Genomic DNA, 12,154 nt, shown 5'->3' with positions numbered 1-12,154 from the left:
TGCATCGCATCCAGAACCCTCTCCAGAACCCCAGTGCCCTACTTCCTTCCCGAAGGAAAGGACACCATTGCAATTAGGAACTATCTCAGAGCATTTCTACAAACACCAACATCTGTCAAATAGAGGAATATTTGAGCTAGCTGCTACCACAGTATTTTATCATCCTAAATTTATATAATTTTAAAGCTTGGTTGCAATCCTAAACCATGCCTTGCCACTTGCATTTTCTTGAAAAGAGAGAGAGAGAGAAAGGAAGGTCTTGCACTGATCCCAGGACTAAGTACTTTCTTCCTCTGGTTCAATGCCTCCCTTTCACCTTCTCTAGTGGATCTTCTAGGAAAGCATCCAATGGATCTCTCTTTCCCTCCATTGAGAGGGAGACCCACTCTGTTCTTTAGCCCCTGTCCCAGTTTCAGCCGTGCACCCTCTTTTAGAAGGTGCGAGTCATGTAATGTGTAGTTTGGCCCTAAGTCAAAGTGTCCTTCCGGATGAGGCATTTGTTATGCAATTGCCCACCTCATTCACATAGCAGATCTAGTCTCCTTCCATGTCAAACCCTCCCCTCTTTTTACTAATATCACCAAAATCATCAACAACAGCACGTTGGGGAGGCAAAGGCAGAATAGCAGTGCCATTTCTTTTGACTGGGAGATGCCCTCCATCCAGAATCGCTCAAAGTCTGACTCACTGAACTGTTCTTGTTACAGTCACCTCTTTTGGAAATGGTTGTTGGGTGTGAAAAGCTGCAAGAGATTCAGGCAAATTTGATAAGGGGGAAGTATTCAGCACATTGCAAAATCTTTCATAGAAGCATGAGCATTCAGACTTGAGCATGTAGTTAAAAACCATCTTTTTAACTGTTCTACTATAGAAGGTTTGGGATTATATCTAATGTTAATCTTGAAGTTTTTCGAGCAGACCTACTCGATAGCCCTGTGTTATTGATTAACGGCTGTTTGCTTGGCGTGCCGTGCCTCTCTCTGACCTAGGCTCAGCGCAGCGCCATTTGAGCTGGCCTTTGTCGGGGAAGCATGAGGGTCCTGGATCTCCTCAAGCCAAGGTGGGCGGCACTGGTCTGCAAGAGGACCTTCTGTTATGAACCATCCTCAGAACTCCTGAGAGAGACAGTGCAGCTGGCTCAGCAGAACAGAACATGCAAGAGACTTAAGGGATGCAGAAAGGCTGAATTGCCAAGGAGAGAATATACCAGCCAGGGGATCTCATCCATTTGGCCCACAAGATGGATGCCACATTTGTTCAAAGAGAAACAAGGGCTGTAAACTACCTCCCTGCACTTTCTAACACAGAGAACAGGCTAGGTGAAATCATACACGTTTCCTAAAATCATTTATCCCCTCAGAGAGTTTTGTGCTGCAAGATGTTGCCTTTGAAACTGAGCATGTCCTGGGAAAAGAGAAGGGTGTTGCTGGGGTTTTGGGCATAAGCAAGTGCACCATAAACACCGCATATCAAATTTGTTTCTTAATCCTGGCTGCTATTATTTCCTAACATGGAAGATATTTCCTCATATTTTCTGGGTCAGAAGAGCTGAACTTGCGGAAAATCCCTTCTCGGCTCCATTAACCCATCACGCTGTGTCCCCATGTCCTAAAATGTCCCACAGGCATTTTTGAGTGGGTGCCCTCTGCCCCTCAAGCATGAGAAAACCAAGCATCTCTTTTGCACCACTGTTTTGTCTGAAAACCCAGCCGGCTTCTCTGCCAATCACCCCACTTCCCCACTTCTCAGACTCACCCAAGAATTCCAAGAAGTTGTGCAATTCATGCTGTGTCCTGAAGAAGGTGCATGAGAAGGACCAGGTAGGACTGAGTCATCTCTGGGCCTAAAGCTGAAGCCAGAGGAAGAAAACGCTTCTTGCTTCAGCTGTTAGGTAACAAACCAAGTTAGAGTTTGGGTAGGGTTTGCTGTTTTCCTGCTGAGTGCATTACATGCGAGAGGAATAGTCATGAACTTGTACAGGGTGGAGGTGGGGACAGGGAGGAAGCAGAAACTTCTGGGAATAAGTATGCTAAGTGAACTCCTGAGTCTAGCAAAAGAATTAACCCAATAATTGCTGTGAGGGAGGGATTTAGTACAGCCAGGGGGCAGGGGATAAAACTGTGCACAGGTGACCAACTGAAATTCACCTCCTACAAAGAGGAGCAAGGGGGTCCTTGATCAAATCAAGCAGACATGATGTCCCTGGAAGCAGACATGATGAAACTAAAGCGGTTGTACTGTTGTACACCTTTCCTTTCCTCAGCCGAGGGTAGCCTACACCCCAATTTGATCTTCACAACAACCCTTCCAAGTAGGTTGCCTTGATAAGCATTCGAACCTGGCTAGTCTGAGACTCCAGCCATCAGTAACCGTATGGTAATCATTGCTCATTTACGGGGCTCACAGAGATCAGGAAATTGCCTTTAACAAGACTGTTAAGCAGCTGTTGGTATATGTTACTTTTGCCCTCTAGTGGCATTAATCCATTTCCACACCCTCTCTTGATTTGCCAGAGATCCAGTCCTGGTAGTAAAAATGTTTTGTTTGTATTTCCCCAAATGACATTTGCAGCTGGGTTTTGCTTTGTTTGGTGCAATGGGATACTCTTCAAAGTGGTAAAGAATTTACTAGCTGTATATATTGACAATGCTAGTTATAATTTTTAGGATGTTTCACATTTACTACTGAGTTACATAGGGTAATAAATGCATATGAAGTTAAAGATAGCCATACTGTTAGGTATTGCAGTTTCTTTCCTTGGAGGATTTATATGTCAGCTTCAGAGCAATGTCCCCCAGGAGGTCAGCCCTTCCAACGGTTCGACTCAGCTGAGGAGTCGAATTGCCCCACTTCCTGACACGTTTCTCCTCACCATATCCCAAGCATGATTGTTCTGAGGGTGACCAGGAGGAGGCAAGGATGGATGGTAGAACATTCGGGAGCTGCGGCTTGTAATTGCCTATGGTCAGGGAGACCAGTGTTCCACGACCCGTCACCCTCAATGACATGGTCCGCATCCTGAGGGGGACTGATGGGCTTGGTATGCCAGTGGCGGATGGGTCCGTATGCTCCTGGTGCTAAATGAGGGGGCCCCCACTTCCCGTTGCAAAGGCTCCCACTGCAGTAGGAGTCCTCCTCGACGGCAATGGTCACGCGAGCAAAGGACTGTCTCTGAGGCACAGCATTGGTTGCGTTTTGGCAAGTCCTGATGAACACCAAGGAGGAAGTGAAACTTTGTGGGGTTCCTGTGGTGGAGAGAGATGGAGGAAGAGAGGCATGAACTCAGGTCAGGAGGCCAGCTTTTAGCCCAGGTGCCCCAAAATGCAAAGCGATACCAAAGGGGAGCAGGTGAACCCGTGTAGTCCATCGAGGGAAGAAATCAGGATCAAGAGTGGCAGGATGAGGAAAGTCAGCTATGAGCAGCCACGCAGGGTGCCCAGGTGGGCATGAGGGCTAGAAGCAAATCCCCTTTCCAGATGAGCAAGACTCTCAGAATAGCTGGACAGAAGAGGACCACCGAACGAGCACAGGTGAGATCCTGAAGATGCAGCAACTGGACGTGGTAACGAATGAGGAGGATGCAAGAGCGGGCGAGAGAAAGTGGAAACTGGCTGGGCAAACTTGCGGTGTGTGGGCCAATTCAAGGCGGGCTGCAGCCCCAGCCGGCCCTTTTGCACCTGCCCCGGTGGGCACGCCTCCTCGGTCGCAACCACGGGTCCTTGGGTGGTCTTCCAGCTCCGTCAAGCTTTCTCCATTCTAGCAAGCTGGCATGTGGTTTCTGTGGTGCCTGGGGTTTCATCACAAGCCATGACATCTTCAAGCTAACCTACGTTGCCAATTTTTCCATGGCGACCCTAGCACTTCTCCACCACCACTATGGGAATGTGGCCCTCAGAGTTCAGCCCCACTCACCTTACAAAGAACATAAGCACAGGCCCTTTCTCAAGAAATGTTTTCAATTGCTTGGATTTGAAATGAATTCCAAAAATGCATACTTTTTGGGCTTTTTGTTATGCATACTTTGAATGATTCAGTTTAGTCAAGTGTAGAAGAGGGCAGTCTGCACATTTGGAAAATATGGTTGGAAATGTGCTCATTTCCACTTGAATGAGCGGAAGAAGAGATTTTCAGAGAATTTAGGTGAGCTGAAGAATGGTTTTTTCTCAGATTCCCAGCCATTAAATGCACCCCAATTTTTCACCTCTGCTAAAGGGCCGTGCCCACCTGCCCTCCAAAGCGAGAGGCTGGTGGCCACAGTGACCCCAGCAGCAAGCAGGGGATCTGGACAAAGGATCCCAAGAGACGGAGGACAGAAAAGTTCTCTGACCCGGTGGCTCCCTTGGGCATCCAGACTCACCTACTATGATGGCAGCCCTGCTCTGGTAGCACTTGTCGTAACCCTCGTGGCACCTGACTGGGCCCAGAGAGGGCTCGCTGCGATCAAACGTGAGGCCAGAAAAGCAGTGGTGTTGATTGATCCTGGTTGTTTCAGGCACTTAAAAAAAGAGGAAAAATGAACAGCAAAGAGCTTGCATCATCATCATTGTCCCTACTCACGACCCACTCGTCTGGAGTTCGATTGGAAGGGTTGACCCCAGTCTAGGGCTGGCTTCCTAGGGTGCCTTTCCCCCTTCCAGGTCCAGAAGGTGTCCTCCATGTTTCCCAGCCCTGAATCTTTTCATGGTAAGGGAGTAGGCAGAGGAGGAAATTGCAGGAGAACCTCCTGGACTTTTCAAGGTAAAGAGGACTCTGACGAAGACCAGGATCGGAGTGCTGTTCAAGGGAAAGATCACACAGTCCGGTATTGGAGGAACCTCAGCTGGAAGATACCACCTGGCCATTCTTCCCACAAAAGAACTCCACCTCCTCAGCCTCTCCTCCCCGCCCTCAGCATCTGCTGCCTGATGGGCCTTCCCCACCTTGCCCAGGAGAAGGCTGCAGCCTCAGTCACACCCGGCCAGCCTTGATACTGGACCTCCATGCCAGGAATGGAGGTCCATGATGCAGTTTTGCTTGTTCTGTGAGGTTGGAAAGCCACGGAAGCCCCATCAAAGGAAGAAGCAGAGGCAGCCTGCAACCTATTTGAACTCCACCATGAATCCATGAATTCCCACAGTCCCCTCAGCAGTCCCGGGCTTACCTTGTTCCCCTCCAGGGGTTATGGAGATGTTTGCAGGGCTTGTTTCCACATTGCAAAGGTCATGGAGACAATAGGTTACATTGGACTCGATGCGGTAGTGCTGGTTACCCGAGGTGGCAGATTCTGATACAGTTTTAGAGTCCCACTTGGCACAACCCCTATGGTTCATAAAAATAATGTTTTTGTCTGAAGCAAAAGAAAAATATTGGAATCAGAGATGGATGCAAGGCCGGGGGGTCCCAAAAGTCTTGCCCTGACCCATTTTCCCTGGGGTATGTCTTGGGGTGGTGGCTGCTTTGTTTCTGTGGCCCAGGGAAGGCAGGGCAACCCATCCACTTCTTAGCAGGTGAATCTTCTGGCAACAGTGCGTATGTGTGTGTGCTGGTGGTTTAATTAAGGGGATAATGTGTTTAGAATATCAGGTAGTTTTCCCTGCCTGTAGTTTATTGCATTCTGGAATGGAAACTTTCAAAATATGGCAGACCTGCAGCCTCCTTCTTGTGTCACGTTTGCTTACCAACAATGAATTTCAGTTGCACCTCCACACAAGCATTCTCAGCACCTGAGCAGAGCATCTGTGAACTGCCTGGATAGCTTGTTATGGTGGCATTTCCTATATCGGTTTTGGTGATGGTATAACATTCCAGGGCAGAATTCCCTGAATGGAGAAGGAAAAAGAAGGCATGATTGGGGAATGGGGAGAGAAGAACTCTCCCAACACTACTGGAACATGTGGATACACTACTGGAATATCTGGAGAGGGTTTCCCCCTTGAAAGCAGACAGCTGAGAGCTAGTTTCTCCCTTTCCCCTTTCAAAACAACATTCCACTCCTTGGCAAAGGTTGATTCTTCCACAATGTACATCCAGCAAAGCCTAATCAGCCAGGAGAGAGTCTCTGAGCATGCACAGTGTGGTGAACCCACACTAGAAGCTTACTTCCACACAGTTGCTCTAGTTGACCAGCCGTTATCTCTTGACACCACATCACGGAGTTACAGGCCTTACTCTGGCTCCTGCTCCATCCCCCCCCCCCCGGCAGTTTCAGTCTGTGGCTATTCCCAAGGTCCGCTTGAACACCTGGAGGGGGCAACCTTGGGGTAAAGATTAAGTGGATGCACTCGCCCATCCCGAGTGGCTTCTGCTCTTCAAAAGGGTAATCGCGCACACGGGGTGATTGCTTGCATTTGGAATGGAAAGCTACTTGTTGCATTTGAGTTGGCTCAAGATCTGTGGGAAAGCCCAGAGGGTTGGTTGCAGATTTTCTCACACACAGAGTAGGCTCACTGATGTCAGTGGGCTGCAAGTTAGTCCTCAGGCACTCAGGTCCTATTGATTTCAGTAGGATTTCTCTAAATGGGACTGTGTGAGAAATCAATCAGTTGTATTACATAAGCAGAAACATAGAAACGTAGAAACAGAGCTAGTCAGAAGGGGCCTCCTATGCCTTCAGGAGTATCACAGTCAGCACAGCAACCTCACTCCTTAACTTGCTCTTGGGTTCTCAGGGTGGCTTGTTGGAGAGACGAAAACAGAAGCCGCTTCCCTAGGGGACTCGGCCTGGGTTTGAAGACACAAGAACCCACCATGGCTAGTTACCATCAAGGGTTGTTGGGCTGTGTGAACCAGGTTGCTATTTTATGTATGGCTCATTCTGTTTGGCAAAGGAGTCATCAAGGTTTGCACGAGAAGGAAAATGGGTCCTGCAGCAAAAAGTTTCTTCCTGAGGCTTGAAAAAGAACGTCCCTTCTGGCTTCCCATCAACCAGTCCATGCCATGCCCAGAAACCCTAGAATGACTAGGCACATTCACTCATTTCCCCCCGTCTATTATCCTTTGACATTATGATACAGAAGTCACCCCTTATTAAGGGCACCTGCTAATAAGGGAGCCCATTGAGTGCCGAAGGCCTCAGTAGACTGTTGCTTTCTTGGTTCTTTGCCCAGCAGCCTTGGAAAATGTGCTATACTTCAGGGTAAGCATGCCTGCACCTTCTTCCTTTCACAGTGGCCCCATTTAGTTCATTTGACACTCACCTGCTTGAGTTTACTATTAGAGTGAGGAAACTGGGTACCTGAGGTCAAGAAGATCAGTAGGAGGAGTCCGAGCTGTATAGCACCTGCCCTTTTCCATCTCAGTGCCGCACTTGCCATGATCTCGGAAGCAAAATGAGCCAAGAGCCAACCTTCCAAGGAATCGTGGTGGAAATGGATGAGGCGACTGTATTCCGGGATGGCCGTGGAAGGAAGCTATTTATCCTAATCGCTGTCAGCGACTGGACAAGGTCTGACTTGCTGAGACAAACAAGAGCACTGTCAATATTTCTAGTGATGGAAACACTAAATAAACACAACTTGGTGGACAGAGGGGGTGGCATGGGGGGAACGACATGTTCAAATGTCCTTCTGGAAATCCAACCTTATGATGGGCAGGGAAGCAGAAACAGTGGGATTCAGGGAATTTCTCAATAAGGAAGAGAAAAAGGGTTTGTTCTAGGTAGGGTGCAGTTAGGGTCTTTTTTCCCTAAAAAAGGGGGATCCTTCTGAACCAAGCGTGGACTGGCCGGCACAGTTTCCATGGGCAGAGGCCAAGGGGCAGGGAGGGGAATTTTATCCTGGGATCACCCTGTCCAATGGGCAGGATCCTGTTCTGACCTTGGTGCTCGAGATATCAAAAGATAACGTGTGCCCAGGCAGTTTAGCACTCTGTGCAGCTTTGTCCATGTGCAATGAAACTTACAGACTGCTGGCACACAAAAAAGACACCGTGTTCTTGGGGAAAGTCCCTTTCCCCACTTAGTTTTGCGCGGGCAGTGTTGCGTAGTGGTGAGGCCTGCCTCTCTTCTGTCCTGCCTATTTCAAAAGAGCCCTGTGCATTGGCTCAGGCTTCGAGCAACTCACTACTCCATTTTTATTTCAGGATCCACTTTTTCCGTGTGGACAAGGATATGATCTAACTTGGTACATATTCCAGATGTTCTGCTCAATCACGTGTCTTGCTTGGTGGGATGGGGCATTCTTAAGAGCAGCTTAGTATTTATTAACAGTATTTCTTTCCACTCCTATGTATAACTTGATTCATTCTGACGATGATTCATATTGATTGCTGAGTTACATAGGATCATAAATGTGTATGAAGTTAGGCAATGGCATACTGTTTAAAAATAACCATTTCTTTTCTTCAAGAAAAGAAGTGTGGCAGCTTTCAGGACAATGCCCTCCCAAGAGGCTTACATCCAAACAGTGCTATATTTTTAAAAGACCAGTTCAACCACAATCACAACATTACAGGAATCACAGAACAGTAATTAAAACATTTCAGAGCACCACACAGTAAGAGCAGCTTCAAGAAAAGCCTTTTGTGTTTCCTTAGAGCCAGTGATGTACTGATCATATAGATCTTCCTAGGGAGGCAATTCCAGAAAGACGGGGCCACTACCAAAAAGGCCATGTCTCTCTTTCATGCCGCTCTGATAGACCTTGGTGGCAGGCCTAGGGACAGGCCATTGGAGGCTGATCTCACAGCCCAGGCAGATCCGGGCAATCCACCAAGCTGCTTAGAGTTTTTAAAAAATATTAGGGGCATTTAAATTTGGATCTTGGGAAGAATGAATAAGCAACAGAGAGGATACAGTGTAAATGTTACATGCTGTGACAAACTGAGCAAAGTATTAGAAAGCAAGCACTTTATGGCACCAAGCTCTTTATTCCGTGCAATCGGTATGACATTAACGGAATCCTGAAAATGAAATCTATACAAAATAAAATACAATAACATGCTGCCGATCTGGCCATCCGGAATATGGAGTGGGAGTTGAGTCTACACCATCCCCGATTCTGATATGCTTTTTCTATCAGTTCTCCAGTGTAGCCAAAGAAATTTTGGGGTCAGTTTGAAACTCTGTTCGCAGCATTATTAGTGTTATTGTTATTAATAATAATAATGTTGCACGCATTAAGTGCTTCAGGCAGGGAAGAGGAACGGCAGGCACTAACAAAAACAAGGTAGCCTTTCCTTTTCCGGGGAAGGATATTTCAGTGGAAAATTAATTCTTGGGTACAAGCATAAATGTGTGTCTTTCCCAGCCAGGGTAAGAACTGCTTGGGTGACCAGAGCAGTGAGTCCGAGCCAGGAGCTTTGACTTCCCCTTCCCCTTTTTGCCCGACTGCAACCCTCGAGTCTTTCGCAAAGTTTGATTCAGCCTAGGAGTCAAATCTCCACACTTCCAGCTGCATTTCTGCTCACCACATTGCAAAGATGGTTATCCCAAGGGCTACCAGGAGGGGGCCGGGCTGAACGGGGGAGTGTTTGGAACTTGAGGAATGCTCTGACCCATGGTCAGAGGGACCAGCGTTCCCCGCCCCATCCCCTCCATCGCTATGATGTGCATCCCCAGAGGGACTGACAGGTTCGGGGTCCCCGTGGTGGACAGATCTGATTGCATGCTTTTTATGCACTGGAGAGGGTGTGCCGGAGTGGTTGTTGTCACTGACAGCACTTCCACTGGCAGCTGCTGCCCCGTGGCTCCTCTGTATCAGATGCTTGATTTTCTTCTGAGGGCACCTGCAGCCAGAGAACCAGGATTCCTCCCTGATGCAGACTCTTAGTGGGCCGAAGAACTGCCTCCAAGAAACAGCATAGCTTGTGTTCGCACAAGTCCTGATCTTGATGGGGAACACAGCATAATCGCTTTGGCTTCCTGTGATGGAGAAAGAGCGGGGAAGAGAGGTGTGAATTCAGGTGAGGAAGCCAGGCTGTCAGCCCAGGTATCCTCGGATGCAAAGCAAAGCAATGCCAAAGTGTACGATGCGGCAGTCATCTATTCCATCAGGAGGAGAAATCAGGAAGAAAGAGTGACAGGGTGGGGAAAGGCATCCATGAGTTCACCCACATGCAAATCAGGGTCCTTGGCAGGCATGAGGACTGGCGTCGCATCCCCTTCTCAGATGAATGCAACTCTCAGAAAAGCTGGACACAGGAAAGGCACAAAATGATCACAATTAAGATCCTAAAGATGCGGAAAATGGATAGGGTGATAAATGAGGATCATATATGGTGGAACAAGAGCCAGTGTGGTGTAGTGGTTAAGAGCGCAGGACTGGGGCCCAGGAGATCTGGGTTCCTGGCCCCGCTCAGCCATGGATCCAACTGGGAGACTGTGGGCTGGTCACAGAGTTTCAGCCCAACTGACCTCACAGGGTTGTTGTTGTTGTGAGGATAAGCCAGAGAGGAGGAGGAAAGTTATGCAAGCGGCCTTGAGTTCCTTGGATGAAATAAAGGAGGGGATTTTGAAATGTACGGTAGCTTAAAGACTCACCTATTGCTATGGAAGCTTTCTTGAGTTGGTTGCAATTTTTGGAACCCTCCTGGCACCTCACTTTTTCTAAGATGGGCTCACTTTGATTATGGTTGAAGAAATGGTAGCAATAGTTGGCATCACTTGTTTCAAGTGCTTAAAAATAAGAATAAACGAACAGCAAAAATTATTTGCACCATATTTATTGCAAATAAATCACCCACTGATCTGGGCTTGACTGGGGGGATTGGCCTCAGATTAGGGCTGGCTCCCTGTGCTGCCTTTCCCCATTCCCACACAGCAGCTGTCCGCCATGTTTCCCAGTCATGAAGCTTTTCAAGGTAAAGGAGTAGACTCTGACGAAGACCAGGATCGGAGTGCTGTTCCAGAGAAAGGACACTCAGTCTGGTATTGGAGGAACCTCAGCCAGAAGATAAAACCTGGCCATCACCCTCCAAGTCCACGGAGGAACCCTCAAAAGAACTTCGCCTCCTCAGCCTCTCAGAATGCTGTAGGATCCCAGGACGGCCCGTTAACAGTCTGAGCAGCTCTCAGAGGGGGAGCAGCGCTGTTCATAGCGAAGATGAGGAATGCGCACAAAAGCTTTCAGGTAGCTTTAGCCAGCGGCTGCAACAACATCCCCCAGAGCTGTCCATGGTGCTGGTATCCTCGCTCTTCGCACGGGGGGGGGAGGCCTGCATCGCCTCAGCCTGCAGTTCCTCACTCGCCCTCCCTGGGGCAGCCTCCCTGGCCTTGGCCGGCTCGGTATACCTGGACTGGTCCTCCCTGCTGCCACCTGGCCTTCTCCAAGGACACTGCCATCTCCTAGGAGCCTCACGTGGCCACAGGATGGGACGCTGCCCCGACTGGCTGTTGAATCGTATTTCATTGCTAGCCAAAGGGCAAGCATCTTCTGCAGCCCTTGAGGGTGGCCAGCAAGGCAAGCTGCTGGCCTCTCCTCCCTGCCCTCAGCATCTGCTGCCTGATGGGCCTTCCCCACCTTGGCCGGGAGGAGGCCCTACAGAAGGACTGGCCCTGCCGTTGCTGTCTCTTCAACAGCAGAAATTAATGAGCACTGTTGCTGGACCTCCATGCCAGGAAGAGCTGCCTGCGGTACAATTTTGCTCATTCTGGAAGGCATGGGAGCCCTGCCAAAGAAGGAAGCAGTAGATTTTGCAACCCATTCCAACCCCACAATGAAAATCATGGGTTCTCACGGTCCCCTCTGCAGTCCAATATTACCTTGTTCTTCTTCTGGCATCAGGGAGACATCTTTGGGGCTTGCTATTGGATTGCAAATGTCATGGAAACAATAGCTTATGTTGGACTTGATGACGTGCTGATCTCCAGAGATGCTGGGTTCTGACCCAGTACTGGAGTCCCAGTGGGCACACCCGGTATATCTTATGAGCACAAGTTGTCTGCCTGAAGCAAGAAAAACAGTGGAAGCGGAGATGAATGCAGGGTCACGGGGTGCCGAAGGTCTTGCTCTGACCCATCCTGTTTTGAGGGTGTCTTGGAGTCATGGCTGTTAAACCCTCTGGCTTCCAGTCCAGGGGAGGCTGGACAAGCAGACACACAGCACAGCTCTGCCTGTATATTTTGGACTTCACTAAGGTGCTGCAGTACACAGAGTTTTGGCAGGAAGAAAGTCCACAAAGAACTCTCAATATAGTCAGTCCCAGAGGGAGCTGGGTAAGGCGCTGCACTGAAAGGGGT

At 48.8% G+C, this 12,154-nt stretch overlaps 1 protein-coding gene and 1 long non-coding RNA gene across 2 annotated transcripts; both read right to left on the bottom strand.

The window, feature by feature from the left end:
* Positions 1-2,636: 2,636 nt before the first annotated feature.
* On the bottom strand, positions 2,637-7,373 carry LOC123026081. The gene is made up of 6 exons (XM_044435327.1): positions 7,214-7,373; positions 5,658-5,798; positions 5,141-5,326; positions 4,358-4,495; positions 3,015-3,245; positions 2,637-2,978 (listed from the first exon to the last, which is right to left on the bottom strand). Exons 1-6 carry the CDS (start codon positions 7,290-7,292, stop codon positions 2,869-2,871), a joined length of 885 nt encoding a protein of 294 aa, XP_044291262.1. The 5' UTR covers positions 7,293-7,373; the 3' UTR covers positions 2,637-2,868.
* Positions 7,374-8,828: 1,455 nt separating this feature from the next.
* On the bottom strand, positions 8,829-10,588 carry LOC123026082. Its single transcript, XR_006415235.1, has 2 exons — positions 10,457-10,588; positions 8,829-9,838 (listed from the first exon to the last, which is right to left on the bottom strand). It is a non-coding gene; the product is annotated as an uncharacterized LOC123026082 (long non-coding RNA).
* Positions 10,589-12,154: the final 1,566 nt, after the last annotated feature.

Source organism: Varanus komodoensis, unplaced genomic scaffold, assembly GCF_004798865.1.
Source record: "Varanus komodoensis strain SLA01 unplaced genomic scaffold, ASM479886v1 scaffold29_1, whole genome shotgun sequence".
Lineage (NCBI taxonomy): Eukaryota > Metazoa > Chordata > Lepidosauria > Squamata > Varanidae > Varanus > Varanus komodoensis.
The sequence above is the reverse complement of the archived record's forward strand: the minus strand, read 5'-3'. Positions and strand labels throughout refer to the sequence as shown.

Bases quoted from the DNA above. Each gene is read 5' to 3' on its own strand.
- LOC123026081 (XM_044435327.1), bottom strand. From the start codon at position 7,292: ATGGCAAGTGCGGCACTGAGATGGAAAAGGGCAGGTGCTATACAGCTC. The intron at 5,327-5,657 runs GTAAGCAAACGT...CTTTTGCTTCAG, and splicing joins GCAACTGAAATTCATTGTTG to ACAAAAACATTATTTTTATG. The intron at 2,979-3,014 runs CGGACCATGTCA...GGTCGTGGAACA, and splicing joins CATCAGTCCCCCTCAGGATG to CTGGTCTCCCTGACCATAGG.